This window comes from Dioscorea cayenensis, chromosome 7, assembly GCF_009730915.1.
Source record: "Dioscorea cayenensis subsp. rotundata cultivar TDr96_F1 chromosome 7, TDr96_F1_v2_PseudoChromosome.rev07_lg8_w22 25.fasta, whole genome shotgun sequence".
Lineage (NCBI taxonomy): Eukaryota > Viridiplantae > Streptophyta > Magnoliopsida > Dioscoreales > Dioscoreaceae > Dioscorea > Dioscorea cayenensis.
The window spans coordinates 25,110,115-25,129,722 of record NC_052477.1 but is presented as its reverse complement, the minus strand read 5'-3'; the positions used below and the strand labels follow the sequence as shown (position 1 = coordinate 25,129,722).

The 19,608-nt window shown below is 33.3% G+C and overlaps 2 protein-coding genes across 2 annotated transcripts; both read left to right on the top strand.

Annotated features, from left to right (window-relative positions):
- Window positions 1–12,205: 12,205 nt before the first annotated feature.
- LOC120265223 lies at window positions 12,206–13,964 on the top strand. Its single transcript, XM_039273105.1, has 4 exons — window positions 12,206–12,651; window positions 12,887–13,146; window positions 13,225–13,358; window positions 13,704–13,964. Exons 1-4 carry the CDS (start codon window positions 12,206–12,208, stop codon window positions 13,962–13,964), a joined length of 1,101 nt encoding a protein of 366 aa, XP_039129039.1.
- Window positions 13,965–15,426: 1,462 nt separating this feature from the next.
- On the top strand, window positions 15,427–19,416 carry LOC120264734 (rhodanese-like/PpiC domain-containing protein 12, chloroplastic). Its single transcript, XM_039272558.1, has 8 exons — window positions 15,427–15,709; window positions 15,797–15,913; window positions 17,256–17,347; window positions 18,043–18,143; window positions 18,222–18,332; window positions 18,747–18,855; window positions 18,991–19,041; window positions 19,185–19,416. The coding sequence occupies exons 1-8, from the start codon at window positions 15,469–15,471 to the stop codon at window positions 19,263–19,265; spliced, it is 903 nt and encodes a 300-aa protein (XP_039128492.1). The 5' UTR covers window positions 15,427–15,468; the 3' UTR covers window positions 19,266–19,416.
- Window positions 19,417–19,608: the final 192 nt, after the last annotated feature.

The window sequence follows — 19,608 nt, the reverse complement described above, 5'->3', positions numbered from 1 at the left end:
TAGAATTTTTAAAATTTTCAGAAACTCACATTATTATGAGTGAAAACCTGCAAAGAACAAGCTATGAGTTCTTATCCTTAGTAAAAGCCTTAGCCTCATTTATGACTATTTTGTATTCTAAGTTTCAAAAATATAATTACTTCATGAAATAGACTTTAATTACACTTATGCATGTGTTAACTATCCATCTTAATAGCCATAATTTTTATTTTTAAAATAGAAACAATAGTTTTTACTCCCTCCGTTCTTTTTTAGTTATCATGTTTTGGAGCTTTTCTTTGTTTCTTTTTACTTGTCACATTAAAAACTTTGTGAAGTATTAAATAATTTTTTTAAAAAATTTATCTTTTAATTTAATATACTTATATAATTTTTAATAAAACAAAATCAACTAAGTATTAAATTATATTCTCCACCAATGTTATCAAACCCGAACCGGCTCGGCCCGTTCAACCGGAAAAACCGGGAACCGGCCATGAGGCCGGTCCGGCTACCTCCTTTGATTCGGTGTTGATATAACCCAGCCAAAAACCGGTGACCCGGCCGGTCAACCCGGAAATTGGTTAACTCGGCCGGATCTACCGGGTTAAAAAAATAAAATTAAAAAGAAAAAAAAAAAAAATGCTATGATGAGAAGAAGTGAGAAAGAGTGTTGACGAGTGACGTCGAGCATGAGAAGAAATGAGGGAACTGGAGAAGACGAAGAACATGAGAGACGTGGAGAATGGAGATGAGAAGAAATGAAGAGAGTGATTTTTTTCTTTTCGTTTTGTGAGTCCCGAGAGAGAGAGAGAGAGAGAGAGAGAGAGGGGTATTTTCATTTCTTTGGTGAGTCCCGAGAGAGGAGCGGTGAGAGGTTTTTTTTTTTAATATATTTTATTTTATTTCAAATATTGTATATAAATCTAAAATTTATATTAAATTTAATTGTATTTTAAATATTTTTAAAGTAAAAAAAATATGTAAAATAAAAATTTTAAATATTATGTTTAATTAATTGTGTTTTTTAATTATTAAAATATAAGTTATATTTTTTTATATTATTAATTATTATAATATATATTTTTAATATTTTATTATTGATCCCGGTTTAACCCCGGTTCAACCCGGTCGAACCCATCAACCCCTGACCTTTGAACTTGGCCGGGTCGATACCCGGGCTCGGTCTGGCTACCTTGTTCTCCACTAGTGGGGTTTTAAATAGGGATAATTTTAGAAAATAATGGATTTTTTTTTATAAAATATAAGTAATCAATTAATTTTAACTAATAATCGATGTGAATTAGTTAAATGTGACAACTAAAAAAATAGAGGGAGTACCTTGGATGCACATAAAACGAATTAAATTCCAATTTTGTCTTGTCAGTTATCATCAACATGACTATATTTCTCTCCGAAAAATGACACTTTACATTCATTGATCTTGTACTAAAAAACTCTTCCATAATCCTTCACATGTGAACATTATATTTAATTGAAACCATTACCCCAATATGTAGCCAAACAAATAAAGTAATATATTTATATCTAAAGTAAGGCAAGAATGTGAAAGAATCAATAATGTATCTTTCTGTGTGTATATATAAACACAATATCAAATGGGGAAATTCAAAGAAAATGACTCATCACAATTTTAATTTCTAATGAGCCAAACAATCTCGTTCATCTTATCCATTTGCAAGTTGAAATAAAAATTATATGGCTAATTAAATTGGATTAAGCAATAGATGTTGTTGAAAGCCATTGTATTTTCTTGCTTTAATTGGCAAGATTAGGTGGTCAATCAATTTGGTTTCTAATGTCAAAATGAAGGTGAATTTTGGACAAAGATGTGATGAATTATTGAAATATAAATTTGTAAGGAGTTGCATTAATTAAAACATGCTTGAAATGTAATTAATTTAAACTAATTGGATTTGTTTGCTATTATTTTAAAAAAAAATACTATTTTTGAGATAACTAATAAATTGAAGAGTTTGATTTTAATCATATCATCCAAACTAAAAATATCATAAAATTTATGAGCAAAAACATGATGATATATGTTAGATACATGTATATATGTGTATGTATATCCTGAGTATAGACCATGTACACTATACGTACTTGTACACTTCATCATCTATTTATACATAAGCTTGTCCATTGAGATCAATGGTTCAAGCATTTCTCTCTTCCTCTCACTCTCTAACATGGTATCAGAGCTATGGCTAGGATCTTGGGTCCCACATCCGCTGTGGGCCCAGGGGGGGTGTTGGGACGCAGTGGCTTAGGACCATAGTCCCACATCGCCTGTGGGAGACGCTTCCCTCTAGTTGATATACTACCACCAACCCTTCCCTGTAACTGCGGTTATGGAGAAGTTAGGGTGGTGGGTCCCTGTCTTAACATGGTATCAGACGCCTAGTTCCTCCGGCCACCGTCGGCCGCCACCACCTCCCTTCTCTCTCTCACCACCGTCGCCGACTCATCCCATTCTTTCCTCTTTCTTCTTTGTTCCTTGAACACTATCGGATCTCTGCGCTGGTCTTTTGCAGTGGTGTCGAACCCCGCCACTCCTTCTCCGGCGACCACCGTCGTTCTCTCCGGCCGGATTCTCCTCTCCGGCTACCATTCCTGCGCTGCTTGCCCTTACCGCGCTTCGGCCGCGCCTGCTCTTCCCCGCCTCGGTTGCGCCCGAGCTCTGGCCGCGCCAACTTGTCTTCGCCCTTGACTGCACGAGCTCATCCCAGCTCCCGGCCGCGCTCGTCCCTCGCCGCCCTCAGCCCGCTCGACTCGGCGCTCGCTTGCCGGACTGCTGCGTCGAGCCTGCCGGCCACCGTCGATCCTGCCGGCCACCATCGACTCTGCCGCGCCACCCTCTGTCTCGCTTGCCAGGTCTGGTCGCCCGACCAGATCCACAATATCCGGCCAGATGTGGGATATTGTTTATTTTATTTTGTTTTGTCTGATTGTCTGGAATTTTTTTTTATTTATTTTTTTATTCTGTTTTGTCTATTTGTATTTGTAACTTATTTTTTTGGGCATCTTATAAAAAGTATGGACTGTCATGGACTCGAGTGGAGTTCTTCCTGATATCCGTCACCGCAGTATCTCCCACTCTGATGTGGTGCTTGATGGCACCAATTATATTCCATGGCGGCTTACTCTCAAGCCCATTCTTGATGGCATTCGTGTTCTTTCCCATGTTGACGGTACTTCTACTGCTCCAGCAGCTCCGACAGTCACTGATTCTGCCATTCTCAAAGCTTATGAGCAACAGCTTGAGAAGTGGATTGTCGATGATTCTACGACACGGATGATTATTTGTCAGACTGTTACCATTGATATTCGCACCCATATTGCAGATCTACCTACTGCTCGTGCGATGTGGAGCTACTTGGAGTGTCGTTACTGTGGTTCCAGTCAGGCACAGATCTATACCTTATATCAAGCCCTTGACACTCTGCATCAAGGGGAGGATACTGTTGATCACTACTATAGTAGATTATGTGGGTTATGGCGCCAGATTGATGCCCTTACATCCTCTCACTGCCCTACCCACACTGCTCAGCTCCTTACTTGTACTGATGAGGCATGCACCGGTCGTCGTCGCCATGAGGAGTCACGACGTATGTACGCGTTCATTATGCGTCACCCCCTTGGGCTCACAGCAGATGTGGGACCCAAGATCCTAGTCATAGCTCTGATACCATGTTAAGACACGTTATCAATATTACAATATTTTTATTTCTTGATTTTTTTTTTTTGAAAAATGAGCTACACATGTAGCTAAAGCCAAGCTTTAAAAACAACTAGAAAACACAAAACGAGTAAAATTAACTCCAAGTCTAGACGCTCATAAACCAAATCTAGAGCCCTAAACTACTGAGCCAAGTGGTAAATCTAACCCCTGTAATATAAAGAAAAATCTATATTTCTTTTAACACATGCAACCATTTAATCATCAACAACAGTATTCCATTCTCACTAGATAACCACAACATGAATGTCCTCGTCTCCATGAAATTGAGAACCACAATGGCATTTATCCATTGGATTAGTGTTATTAGATCTGAACACTTGGATTGGCACTATATGACAAGTCAAGAGGTGAAGTGACAAACAGGGACGGAACCAGGACTTAATGGTAGAGGGGGTTGAAGCCTAAAGACAAAATAAGAAAAAAATAAAAAGTAAAAAAAAATAATCTAACAAAATAATTATTTTAAATGAAGAATAATGTACTAATATAACCAAAATTTGAATACACATATTAAAAAAATATGAAGTATAATTTAAAATTTTGTTATTACCGATAGAAAATATATGAGATTTTTAATAATTCAACTAATAAGAATACATCTCAAGTTTGTATTTTTTTTAAAATATGGTAAAATTGATCATCCTCACTACAAACAACCAAACTATTGTTTATAAAAAAACTTTTGTTGTTTCACTCTAGCATATATGGTACATTATAACATATATATGTATATATGTTAGGCCTCATGATCAATTCAAACTTTTTTTAAATTACTAAAATTTGTATATAAAATTTATTTTATTAAAATTTTGAAATAATAGTAATTTTTAAATTTAAAAATAAAATGCGAGAAAAATGCAAAATTTATATATAAGATTTATTTTATTAAAATTTTGAAATAATAGTAATTTTTAAATTAAAAAATAAAATGTGAAAAAAATGCACCATGTGGGATTTGAATACACATATTAAAAAAATATGAAGTATAATTTGAAATTTTGTTATTACTGATAGAAAATATATGAGATTTTTAATAATTCAACTAATAAGAATACATCTCAAGTTTGTATTTTTTAAAAAATATGGTAAAATTGATCATCCGCACTACAAACAACCAAACTATTATTTATAAAAAAACTTTTGTTGTTTCACTCTAGCATATATGGTACATTATAACATATATATGTATATATGTTAGGCCTCATGATCAATTCAAACTTTTTTTAAATTACTAAAATTTGTATATAAGATTTATTTTATTAAAATTTTGAAATAATAGTAATTTTTAAATTTAAAAATAAAATGCGAGAAAAATGCAAAATTTATATATAAGATTTATTTTATTAAAATTTTGAAATAATAGTAATTTTTAAATTAAAAAATAAAATGTGAAAAAATGCACCATGTGGGATTTGAACTTGGGTGGATCAAAAATTCCCAAACCTTATCGATAAACTCACTAACCACTCCACACTTTAATGTGTCCAAATATTGTATTTTACATAAATTAAGTATAGAAAAATCAAAAATCACCAAATCTTATATTGTTTAAAAAATATTTTCTCCGGCGCCGAGGGGGGGCTTCAGCCCCTGCTAGCCCCCCCTTGGTTCCGCCCCCGGTGACAAAGAAATGTGACATGACAATGGTGACTTGGCAAAAAGGAGAAGTGACAAGAAAAATGATGTGGCAAAATACGTGATGAGGTAGAAGATCTTGTTTAGAGAGATTTTCCTCTCATTGGTTCTATTGATGAATAAATATTTTTGGGAAGTGCATCAAGGTAAAGGGATCTCATAAAAAAGGGTAAGTTTTATCTTTATGTATGATTTTATCTATCCTTGGTAAGATCCGGGATGATAAATCATATCTTTGGTAAACTCTTTTTATAAAAGATTAATTTTAAAGAGAGATGAATTATTCTTTTTTGAGAGAAGATCATCATCGAGTAAAAGATAGTAAGAAGGTTAATTATGGATGAAGCTATTCAAGGATATTAATTGAAGATTGAAGATTGATTGACGATTTGAAGACCCAAGCATGGATGATTGGAGATCATGCTTGGAAGATATTGAAGGTTAAACTTGGATGAGAGGAGATCAAGTTTAGTAACAATATATTTGTGATTCAAACGAAAATCATATGGGAAGACCAAACTTGGGCCAAGTTTGGAATGAAGATCAGGAGATCTTTTGTAGCTATCTTTGATGAGATGGTTGTTCGCGTCTTGGTGGGTGCGACCTTTGAGAGAGGGGACTTGCTGAAATGACGCGAGGAAAGAAGTGGTTATAAGCAGGAGGAGCTCGGGATGAGTCAACTGCTACTAAACGAACTGAAGGAACTAGGAGGTTGATGGTGTGGCAAGTTCGATTGCAACTAGGATAGAACTCAGTCATGTTTAGCAAGGTGGGCAACGTTGTGATTATGTGCTGCAACATTTAACTTTGAAAGGTGTTTAAGTTAGGAAGTCACTGAGAAGTCTAAAAAAAGAGGATCTATTGAGACGTTGGTGCGTTTATATAAGATACTCTGCTCGAAGAATTAGAATGAGCCACGAGTGAGAGACCCTTTGGTGAAGGTTAAAGAGAATGGGCATCGAGCAATCTTAAGAAGGTGTTCTTTGTTATTGTGAGGGAGAGTGTGTTGTACTCTTCATTCATTTACCTCTTTTAGTGGATTTTTTCTCTGGACTTGGCCTCCTCAGATGTAGGCAAGGTTATGTTGAATTGGGTAACCAACTTGTGTGTCTTCTTTCTCTTACATGATTATTTGTGTGTGTTTTAATTTTTTGTGAGATTGAGCGTTTACGTTACACACACCTTCTGTTCTAGACTAACAAGTGTTTCTTGGTACAAAGATCGGAGAATTAAATTAGGACCAAGAATGGTCTTCACTTGATCAAGATCCCAAAGCGGCTCTAGAAACTCTCTTCCAACTTAATATGACTAAGATCTAGGTTCATGTTGACATGAGTGGGCTTAAAGACTATTGGAATATCATGACAAGAAGGATCCTTAAAAAAAAACATAGGACAACTAGGACTCAAGGAATTAATCCACACATTAGATTTAATAACCGTAATAGATTTACATAGGGACCTTTACAACCAAGAGCAGTTTGATAGGGTGTGACTACTCCAAAAGCTATATTACCCATTTTTTATTCTCATGATGTCAATTCAAACTTATTTACAGGATTCAAATTAGTAAAAACATTATTGGTAATCATTGCAAGTTTAATAAATCTAAGATCATGAGAAAAACCTTTATCAAATTTATCAAGTGTAGCATTGTTCTATCGAACCAAATAGATGTCACTACATCTGCGTGTTCTAGATGATATATAAAAAATTCCTAGTCATTCTAGATATTAAATCAATTATAGAACTAAGGAGTGGATAGCCTATAGATAATAAATTGGAAAGGATAAAATTAAACTATTAATTTTTTTTTTAAAGCAATATTGTTGAAAATTTTACAAATAAGGGGATTAATTAATTGATTAACCGGAATTCTCCTAGGACCAATGTGAATCCTAGATAAGTGAAAGAAAAACTACAAATTTTGAAATCAAAATAAAATTGATGTTCTTAGCTACTTTCTTATTAAACCAACTAGGAAAAGAGTTGGCTGATTTGTTATTAGTAAATTTCTAATCTGTGAGAGATGAATAAATCGACAAGTGTAAATTATAATTTAAATTTCTAATAGTTAAAATGAGATTCTCAATGCATTTAAGGTGTTTAAAATTCAATTGTGATCTAGACTTAAAACTAGTAATTAGGTTGATTTAAATAGCTTGGTTAAGAATTACAGTTAAATTTTGAGACACAGAGATAATGAGGTAAGGAGAAGATGTACGGATTTTCTCATCTAATACTTTTAGTTGGAGTAATTTTGCTTGTAGATTAGCCATTGATTAAAAAGAAAAAACTGGCAGAAAAAATACAAATTATAACCAATAGTATTCATATTAGAGGGAAGCAAAAATACCAATCCATTCCATATAGCATCATGTATTTTTTTTATACCAATTTCAAATATCCTCCCAGAGGGGTTATTAAAATTATGTTTAATGGAGTGGGCAATCTCTTGAACAACAAATAAATTTTATATTTTTCAGTTTAAATAAAATAACACTTCTATGGACCTTTCATAAACTTTTAAAGACAAAAGTTTGTCATTGTCAAAGCACAATAGCACTTTGATTAAATCAAGTCTTTTGCCATACTTAGAGCTGAAGGTGTATTCAAAATTATAGAAAATAAAAAATTATCATTGCAAGTACTAAAAAGTCAAACTCATTAATCTTTGCAAATTCAAAAGCAAACATGTATCCCAAAACCACAAGAAAATGATATGGTACATCTTGAACCAAACTATATTTATTATGGCACGTTTCCTTGCTCTAATTGGTAAGGTTAGGCATTCAATTAATTTGTGTTCAACGATCAAATAATGTCAATTTTGGTTGTGTTGGGGGGTGGGGGTTGAGAATATGAGGATTAGGAGATGGCATGTTCATATTAAGATCAAGGAGACAGTATAAGATATTTACTTTAATTGGTAGTAATTAAATCAAAGTTTGATAATTTTTCCCTCTCCATAGCATATTCGAATATCTAATCTAGTTTTCCATAATATCTTAGCAAAGCTTATAATTTTAGGCTGTTTTAAGTACAATAGATACCTATTACTTCCCTTTCTTTTAAACATTTTATTATGTTACTACAACTTGGTTGGTAGAAAAAAAAAACCTTGAACAAATTTACTCATTAATAAGTGTCAGTTTAGAAAAATAAAATAAGTTTGTTTTGGATAATTTTACACGTAGTAAAATTAAGAAAATAAATTTTACACTTATTTCATTTTTATCTAAAGTAAGAGAAATATGTTATGTCGACGAGAATTAAAAGGATAATAATTGTGAATGTTTGTTATAATTTGAGCTATTAATTATTCTCTTAATTTTTGTGATAAAAATCATAAATGATATTTATCAGATGGAGATTTAGATAATAATCAAGGTATTCAGGGGATGTTTGTATGAAGAATTAAGGGGTGGATTAAGCCTAGTTTAAAATTTTAACAAGTGCTATTTTTATGGTTTAGATCCTTTTTTTATAAATATAGAGGTTAATTTAGATTAAGGTACTCTCAGTGCAAGTCTGCAACCTTGAAATAGCTTAATCTAGATTACGAGACATACAAAATTTTTCATCGCATTTTTTTTTCTTTGTTATTAGAAATTTCCGGCTGTTCCTTTTGCATCCTTACCTCATTACCCTTTTTGTGAGCGATTTCTCTAGCCTTTAATTCTATTATTTTGTGATTTTTTATGATGGCGTGTGTGTTTTTAATTTTTATAATAATGGAGACAGTAATGATACAAATATCTAGATCAATAAGATACATGGGAAATCGAGGATGTAAGATGTAGTGATCTTTTTCATACAAATGTCACCAATTAACTATAGTTAAATGATTTTTGTATGTATTATTATTAAAAGTATGAATTATCATATAGTTTGGTTTGATTCTTGTGTTATTTAATTTTGTTCCAACAGTGTTATTATATTTCATTTTATATATTATATTAAGTATTATGCAAGAGCTGCATTATAAGTTGAAAATGAAATTATATGGCCAATTAAATTAGTTTAAGCAACTGATGTTATTGAAGGCATGTTGTTTTTTCCTTTAATTAGCAAGATTGGGTGGTCACTCAATTTGTTTTCTAATGGCAAATGAAGGTAAATTTTGGAGAATTAAATATGTGATGAATTAGAGAAATATAATGTTTAAAGATGGATTGCTTTATTATTTGGAGTAGCATTAAAGCATGTTGGAAATGTAATTAATTTCGTAAATTAATTGGATTTGTTTGTTTTAAAAAAAAAAAACTAATTTTAATGTAAACCCAAATATATTAAAAGGAAGTGCAAAAATAAAAGAGATAGCAACATCTTAGTATTTCCACATTATTGTGTTGTTAATAATATTTTGGTTTATTGACACCAAATCATGTGTAAAGTATTCATATTTTTACTAAAAAAAACTGGTTCAAACTTTAATTGAGACAAATGAGAGTACATGTGTGTTGAGATACTAACTCTATGTTTATCGGTACCCTTAACATGATTTATCTATTTTATAAAAATAAAAAAATATATAAACCCAAAGTATCATAAATTTTATGAAATAAAAATAACATGTTATGCACAAGTCATCACTATTATAATATTTTTATTTATCAAAAAAAATTTTGTTAAAAAAAATAAAGTTTTTGTCATTGTCCAAACATAATAGTATATTGATGGAATTTGGCCTTCTCTGGGTTCTCCGCTACTTCGATTGAATAGGATATTTCAAAAAATAAAAAAATTATAATTAAAAGTACTAAAAAGTCAAATGTATTAATCTTGAAATTCAAAGCAAACATGAATTCTAGAACCACAAGAAAATGGCTAAGTTATGATACATTTTGTACGTAGACTATATTTAATAAATTATTATGGCATGTTTGCTTGCTCTAATTGATAAGGTTAGGTACTCAATTAATTCAGCTCAAAGATTAAACAATGTTCATATGTGATGTCACACTGGGGTGAGCCCCTTGCCCCGGAGGTCAAGCCACCGATGTACAGTGCCGCCAGAGTTCACCAAGATTCAGCCCCCCTCAAGTTGCTAGTTCAACCCCCTCTCCCCTTCAAGTTCAAGTGAATGGGTCAAATTAGCAAGAATGGACCATGATCCACTAGGTCCACCATTTATTTATCAATGTTAAAGGCTTAATGCTTTGTAAAATGAACCAATGATTCAATGGTCTGGGTCCACCATTAATCAAAGTTAAAGGCTTCAAGCTTTGGAGAATGAACCCATTGATCAACCACATGATATTCATCCAATGACTACGTTTTTGTTGTGCTTTTAAAAAAACATAACTAATTGATTAGGCTTAAAGCATCTAATCCCAATGTTAATCTTTTATTCTTGTTGAATCCGTGAGTGCTCTAGCAGTCCACTCATCCAGCCTGGTATTTTGGTAATCCACTTTCCAATTTCCACTTTTCCATTGCTCTTGAGTAGTGAGAGTTCTGCATCAATTCATCTTGCCCGATTTGAGGGTTTGTTGAAAATCAGCTAATAGTTCAGTTGTTCAAAGGTGAGAGTTTCATTTGGTTTGTCTTTTTTTTTAAAAAAATTAATTTTATTGTTTAATATATCATATATGTGAATGAGTGAATATGAATGAATGATGTGTTTACAAATTACAAATTAAAAGCTAGGACTTTCATTGTTGACAAAATTAATTATAAAGTTTCTTATTAATTTTTTATTCCTCATTTTGTTGTGGCACTGGCAGGAAGCAGGTTCCAATTGTTAAGAAAATCCAACTCTTGTTTAGTTGCTTATCTTTGGTTTATTCAAGGTAAGCTTATACCATCTAGTCATCTACTTTTGATTATTTCACGGAGATTAACTAGCAAATTAAATAAATACTTGCTCTTTATTATCATTACTTGTTCTAGACTTCTAGTTGATGCAAAGCTCCTTTCACTTGCAAAATTGTTTGATAGTCAACCAGTGATGCAAAGCTCCTTTCACTTGCAAAATTGTGAATGAGTTTATGTAAATATGCTTATGTATTCAGTGGGAACAACATAGTGATTAGTGAAGAATAACTAACATGTGAATAACTAAACAACTAATTCATGATTAAACACCAATTAAATCTAAGCTTTACACACAACTAGACACAATGCTTCAACTGCTAATGAAAATAATAAAATGTATAAATGTTGAGCTTGAGTTGTTCTTTAATCTTGATTAATGATTTGATTAGCAATATTGCCAATGTACTAAAATAAATAGTCTTGATGACTCATCCAACACTTTGATAAATTTGGGATTATCAATTGCGTATTGCAGAATATGGATAAATTTTTAATTAAACGACCATGAAGTGGAGAGTCATCTAATGCTTGCAAAGCACCATTAGGCTCTGAATCAAGTGAGAAGAATGCTCATGCTAATTTTGATCTAGATGACATTATTAGTGACCCGGGATTGCAAAAGCTGATTGAAGATTTTGATATCGAGATTAGAGATCAAGTTAGAAGGGAATATTTGACTAGAGGCTCTTGTCAACCAGCTGGGCACAATTTTCCACAGAAAGAGTATGGCAAACAAAGGAGGAGCTTTCGGGATGCTTGGTTTTTGTGTTACCAAAGATGTAGTGTTTTGTTTTTGTGTTATCTTTGCAAGCCAAACAGAGTAAGTCGAATAGGAGAAGATGCATTCACCAAGACGGGGTTCAATAATTGGAAAAAAGCATTAGAAAAATTTATAGAACATGTTGGTGCTGTGAACAGTGCACATAACGATGCTAGAGTACAATTTCAAAGCTTCCAAAATCAAAGGCAAAGTGTATCACACCCATTAGCAGCACATTCACATGAGATGGAGGTTGCATACCATATTCGTTTAACTGCGATTTTGGATGTGACACGTTTTCTTTTGAAGCAAGGCCTAGCTTTCCGTGGACATGACGAGTCCTCGAGCTCATTGAACAAGGGTAATTTTCTTGAGTTGCTTGAGTGGTATAGCCTACGAAATGAAGAAGTTTGGAGGACAGTTAATCAAAACGCCCCTGGAAATAATCAAATGACTTCCCCAAAGGTTCAGAAGGAGTTAGCAAATGCTTGTGCAGCGGAGATTACACGTGTTATTGTTGATGATATTGGGGATAATTATTTTTCCCTTTTGATTGATGAAGCTCGGGATATCTCAGTGAAAGAGCAAATTGGAGTTATTCTACGATATGTAAATAAAGATGGATATGTGATAGAGCGATTCCTTGCTATGGTTCATGTGCCCGACACTTTACGCCATTTCTTTGAAGAATCGTTTGTTGATTGTTTATTTTTCTAAACATAAGTTGTCTCTTTCAAGACTAAGAGGGCAAGGATATGATGGAGCATCAAATATGCGAGGTGAATTCAATGGTTTGAAGGCACTTATCCTAAAAGAAAATCCATATACAAGATATGTCCATTGTTTTGCTCACCAACTTTAATTAGTGATTGTTGTTATTGCTAAAGATAATAGGATTGTGAGTGATTTTTTTCAATATGTTACTAGGATTGTTAATGTGACCGGAGCATCGTGCAAAAGGAAAGACCAACTTCGGCAACATCATCATGATAGGTTGGTTGAGCAGTTAGAGAAAGAAAAGATAGTCAGTGGCAGAGGAAAAAACCAAGAATCGAGCTTAGCACGACCAGGGGATACTCGTTGGGGATCACATTACACTACAATTCTTCGACTAATCTCTATGTGGACTTCAGTGTTAGAGGTACTCCAAAATGTGCATGATGATGGTGCTTCTAATGATAATAGAGGTATCGCGGCAAGTTTAATTGAAAAAATGGAGAATTATTAGTTTGTATTCATAATGTATTTGATGAGGCGTTTGTTAGGGATAACAAATGAATTATCACTTGCCTTACAACAAAAGGATCAGAATATTGTTCAAGCCATGCGTTTGATTGAGGCTGTGAAAGCTCGGCTTCAAGGCTTAAGGGAGACTGGATGGGAGGAATTTATGGAGGAGGTTAGCTCTTTTTGTGAAAACAACTTGATCCCAGTACCTAATATGGATGATAATATGAGAATTCGTGGACGTTCTAGGTGAGAGGGGCAAGTCATTACTCATTTTCACCATTACCGTGTGGAGATTTTCTGCGAGGTTATTATTATTTTATATTTATTATGCTTTTATAAAAACCATTGATATTTTCTTTTAGTATTATTTCTAATTTTATTATCATTGCAATATTATGTTATTGATTTGATTGCACAAGAAATACAAAACCGTTTTCCAGAAGCTAGCACAGAGTTACTTCTTCTCATGTCATGCCTTGATCCAAGGGACTCATTCTCCAAATTTAACATCCAGAAGCTACTTCGCCTTGCAGAGCTTTATCCCGAAGATTTTTCAATGACTGAATGCATGATGCTTGAGGATCAACTTGCCACCTTCATTTACGATGTGCAGCATGATGAAGATTTTACAAATATTAGGGACTTGGGAGATTTTGCTAGGAAGATGGTTGAGACAGAAAAACGTTTTATTTTCCCGCTTGTTTATCGCCTTATTGAGTTAACATTGGTTTTGCCAGTTGTGACAGCTAATGTTGAGAGGGTGTTTTCGCAATGAATATTGTGAAAACTGACTTACGCAACAAAATGGGAGATGAATGGATGAACGATAGTCTGGTTGCCTATATTGAGCGGGAGGTTTTTGGAAATATTGATAATGAAGCAATTCTACAACGTTTTCAGAAAATGCAAACTCATCGAATGCAGTTACCTCCTCTTAATCGCATGCCTCGCGCGTTCAACACTAGAACTGGTGTCGATTCTAGTTCAAGTGTCCCTAGATAAATGTTTTATGTTTTTTTATGGTGTATGTTTTCAAATTATGGTTATTTTAATCAAAACTTATATTATTGGTTAACTGTGAATTTTTTTTTTTCATTTTGCCTCAGGCCCCCCACCAGTGGATCCTAGTTCCGCCACTGCTGTGTTGATGATTAGGAGATCAATGACAACAATCAGTGATGCATGTTCATATTAAGATATGGAGAATTTCGAAAGTAGGAGAAAGATAATGTGTGTGGAAGGAGATACCAAAACAACAAGCGTTATATACATTAAGGGTGTGCGTACAGATTGAGAGTTAATCGTTCTATTCCATTATTCCTTCCAATGAGTTTTGAACTCAAGACCTTTTGAATGTTTCATTTTTGTTTTTCGCAATACGGGTTTTCCCCAAAACAAATGCCCTACGCAAAAAATCACATACTAATTAATCCAAAAGCCGTTCGTAAGCTCTTTTGATTATGTGCAAAGAAGATAGAATAATAATTGATAATGTTTTTCATAAAATGATATTTTACTCTTAATCTTGGTTTTGACATCATAAAAGACTTTGTTATATATTGTGAATGGAGGGAGTATACAGACAACCATCAACATTTTTAAGAAGTGTTTGGATGGAGGATTAAAGAGTGGATTAAATTCATTAATTTTTCTTAATTATTAAATTTTTTAACAAATATTTTTATGGTTTAATTCGCTTTTTGAGGAATAAAATCTTTTAATCCGGATCATGAGACAAACGAAAATTTTCCTTTGAGCTTTGGTCACATTGTTTTTTTAAAAAATATATTTTTTTGTCAACTATAACCAAAATTTGAAATTGGAAGCTCATGAGTCATGACTATTCTTTTCATGCACCTAGCTCCTAAGGAGTGATTTGCTTGTGAGTGTTTTGAATCTTTACCCTTATCCCAAATATTTTATTCGGTCTTTCCATTTAAAACATTAAAAGGAATTAAAAAAATTAAGGCCTTTTAGTGCCTTCCATTCTAAATCCTCCATCTAAACACCCTTCAGTAAAGGTTTTTTTTTCTAATTAACAGTTTATATTAACTAATAATTAATAATTTTTTCAAATATTATCAAGGATTAATATTTCTTCAACTCTAACTATTTTCAAATCTTTTAAAAACATTAATAATATTAACATTAATTAATGGCCCAATGGGCTTTGAACCAGGTTGGGCTTTTTTTATTCAACATATTGTCTTCCTTTGAAATTCCACAAAGACAATCTTTCTGGATGTTCAGAGCAAGAAACAAAATTTTTTTTGCTAAACATGTTGAGAACAACTCATCTTTCTCCCTTCTCTTCTCCATCCTTCTTCCTGCCCAACCTCAGACTCCCACTCATCTCCTCTTCTTCTCTCCCCTTCTCTCCTTTGAGAGCCCCCTGCTACTCTTCTCTTCCATTGCTTCACCTCCCTAGACTCTTCACACCCACCTTTTCACCTCCTTCCTCTTGTTCTCTCTTTAGCTGGAATCCATTCATGGGAACTAACCCCAGACCTTCAGGGAAAGGTTTGCCATCACTTTCTTTTTCTATTTTTCCATCAAGAAATTCCAAGTTTTTTGCTTTGTTGAACTGTCTTTATGGCTTTTTGGCAGTTTGGTTTAGTGCTGGGAATGGTGAGTTGCAGAGTAAAGAGATATTAGTTCAGCACTTGCTTGTTGGTGGAGATGACCTTCAGCTCTTGGTGGAGCTACAAAAACGGATTTCTGGAGGTATTATTTGGTTGAATTACTAGTTGGCTTTGTTTTATTATTGATATGTTTTGTGACATTTTTGTGTATAAGTTCTGGAGTGTTTACTTGGATGAGGTTGGTGTTGTAGTTGTTTGCTCTTTTCTCATGTTAGTGGAAGCCTTGCTTGTAGATATAGGTCATGTTAGGCTTAATTGATTATGCTAAATGTTGGCTTGCAAAGTGATGAAATTTTGTAAACAATATTGATGGAGATTTATTTTTATATTTTTATTATGCTGGTTGTTCATGGTTAACCTCGAATAACCCTGTCATCAAGATTGCTGAATAAGTCTAGCAATTGGAAGGCCCTCTTAGGCAAAACTTTCGGTTTTCATCTTGAAGAAAGATTAGTACCTTTGAAAAAGTCTTTTGACTATTGATTGCTATGATGATGCATTTTGGGTTTTGTCAATATTAACTTTACTGTGTAGGTGATCAGATTAGTAAAATCCCAAGGAATCCAAGCTTCTAGCATGAGATTTCCCTTGTGGCCTAGACCTTCAGAATCTAACAAAAAAGGCTAGACATGCGGTGTTTCGAACACTTGATAATTCATTAGGAAAATGCATGTGATGAAATTAAATTTTCTTGAACTTACTAAGAGTTTAATTAAGGGGTAGGAGTAGTTAAAGAAATATCAGTAATATTTGAAGAGATCCTAACACAGCTTGAAAAATCGAAGCAGTAATGTAATACAATATTAATGAGATGAATAAGGATTCCATCATATGGATTTGCTTGAAACAGTACTATAACATGCTTGCCAAATATTATATTTCCTTGGTCTCGGAGATTTTCCTTCAATTTTTCTGTGACACTACAGCTATGTTGTTTTGCAAAATTCAAATTGAGCTCTATGTTTTTAGTTGGAAAAAGGAAACACAACCTCAAGTAATGCACCTACCCACATTTTTAGCAAATTTCAAGTATAACATAGCTTGTGAGGTGTCCGAGTAATCTATTCATCAATGACATAGTTTGATGCATTAGTGCACTAGATTGTAATTTGTAAAATGGCTTAATGAAAATATATCTATTCATTTAACATTATGATTTGGATTGGTATCTCCTTATTAACTCAATAGCACTAGTCATAAAGAAGAAAGCATGTACCTGAGCATTGCCAATATATTTACCATAATCATTTATCATGAACATCAGCAAATAAATGTTTGATCATGTCCTTATGCTGCCAAGCCTGTCATGCATTTTGCCAACACCTGCCTATTTAAGCGAAGATCATTTTCTGATATTATGTTTATATATAGATATGTATATATATATATTAAATTAAAAGATAACTTTTCATTTTTTCTTTCAGGAGAAGATTTAAGTGATTTAGCTACAGAATATTCAATCTGCCCATCGAAAGAAATTGGTGGTATGCTTGGATGGGTGAGAAGAGGGCAGATGGTATGTAAAACTTTATGTGCTATCTATTAGGTAGATGTAGTTTGTAAAAGGGAAAGATCACCGAGACTTACTAATACCAGCTCCTAGAAAACAAGTCACTGTGTCCAGAATCCAAATGAACCCTAATGCGTTATCTCGCTCTGAATTTAGTAATTTTTCAAGGTCTTTATACTTTGTGTTCAACAATCAAATTGGCGAAACAAGGAAAGAAAAAAATCGTGATGCCTAGAGAAGAAGCATTTCAGGGCCATGTGTCAATTCATATCAACTATAAAGACTTAGTGATTCTGCTGCATGAGAGCTTCCAACTGTTATTTTTCTCCTTGGGAAAGGCATATACATTCGCCTCATGCACATATTTTTTGATTATATAATTTGATTAGTTGTGATAGTTAAATAGGAGGAAATAACTTTTTTGATATTGCAATAGAGCAAGCGTATTCAAGTTATAAATCCTGAAAAAGAAAATAAGTATACCAGCATTTACCATCTCTATATTATTATAGGGCATGAGGGATATTTTGCACTCTATGGTTGTTACCTTTTCATCTAATGCATATGTCAAAGTCATGTTCAATTCGGTTTGAAGAGTTTGACGTCAACTTGTCATTATTAATCTCCTCGTGACTTCTTGTATCAAAGCACCACAATGCTTGCAGTTTAATAGGTGAAGATTTTCTAATGTTGCCTTCCAGATACCAGAATTTGAGGAAGTCGCATTTACTGCACCCTTGAATAAAGTTGTGCGTTGCAAGAGTAAATATGGCTGGCACCTTTTGCAAGTTCTTTCTGAAAGGTTATTTAAGAGTTCTTTTGTTAATTAATTATTTCTCCAGAGAAATTTCAAGAAGACAGTTGTGCATGTATGTTTCAGGGAAGAATCTCTACTTGAAGATATTGGACCAGAAGAATTTTACTCAAAAATGCAGGATCCAAGCTTTGTCGAAACAGCTCAGTTGATTGATGTCCGAGAACCTGAAGAAGTGTACTACCTTCTTCTTAGCTATAATTCTCAAACTTCTAGTCTCTAGCAATTGTTAAAGCTATCACTCAAGTATATGCTGATATACTGAGATCAAAAGTTAATATATGGTTGCCCTCTGGTTTCATTTCCTTGTAGAACTTGCTCTCTGATTGTTTTGTGACAAAATAAATGTCAACTTCCTAGTTTCACATATACAGCTAAAGCAACTATTTTGCTTGTGATAATCTCTAATGTTATCTTCTGTATAAGTTAATTTTTCCAGCCTTTAAGAAAAGTTTTATGTAGAACCTGCGCTTGACTATTATAGTTTTTCCTGCTAGAACTTAGTATGTACACTGAAAGTATTTCTGGTTCCATACAACATATAATCATGCTTCATCATCTCATGTGCTGTTTCTTGTATTTTCATGGCAGAGATATAGCCTCATTGCCAGGTTTCAAAGTTCTACCTTTGCGTCAGTTTGGGACATGGGGATCATTAATCACAGATGAGTTCAATCCTCAGAAGGACGTCTATGTATTGGTAGGATGATTTCTTTTTCTTTAAGCTCAGCTCATTTGCTTGTGATCACAAACTATTTGCTTACAATGTTAAATCAGAAAGATCAACTAGACTGCATTCTTTGTTTGTTTCAGTAACCTGTTTTTCCTGGTTCAGTGTCATCATGGAGTGCGATCGATGCAAGTAGCTAAATGGTTGCAGACCCAGGTATATAAAACTCCTGTCGTACTAAAAAATCGAGTAATGAAGAGTTTCATATCAAGAATGTATCTTCGATCGTTACAAGATGTGTTCATGAGCATCACATACTAGAGCTGATTCTAATTAATATTGGCAATAAATTTTTGCAGGGATTCAAGAAGGTATTCAATATTGCAGGAGGCATTCATGCATATGCTGTCAAAGCTGATCCTTCTATTCCAACATATTGAGTTATTTTCATCACACCTTCAATTGATGTGATTTCAATAAATTGTTCTTTTTTTTTTCTTTTTAAATTGTTAAGGTTGTAATACAAGAACATGTGTCAATAGACAGTAGTCATGTTGTATTTATTATTATTAATTATTTTTATTTTGCAAATTACACCCGCTGTTATCAGTTAATTGAGAAACCTTGAATGAATGGGACTCAAAATAAGAAACTGTGGAAGTAGTATGAATTACTTGAATTTTATCCTTCTTTTTGTGAGTATATAGTTTCTTCTATTATCATTTAAAGCTTTAATTTTTTTTATTATTGTAGTATATTTTGTTTGTTTTTTGGTAGTTCTTT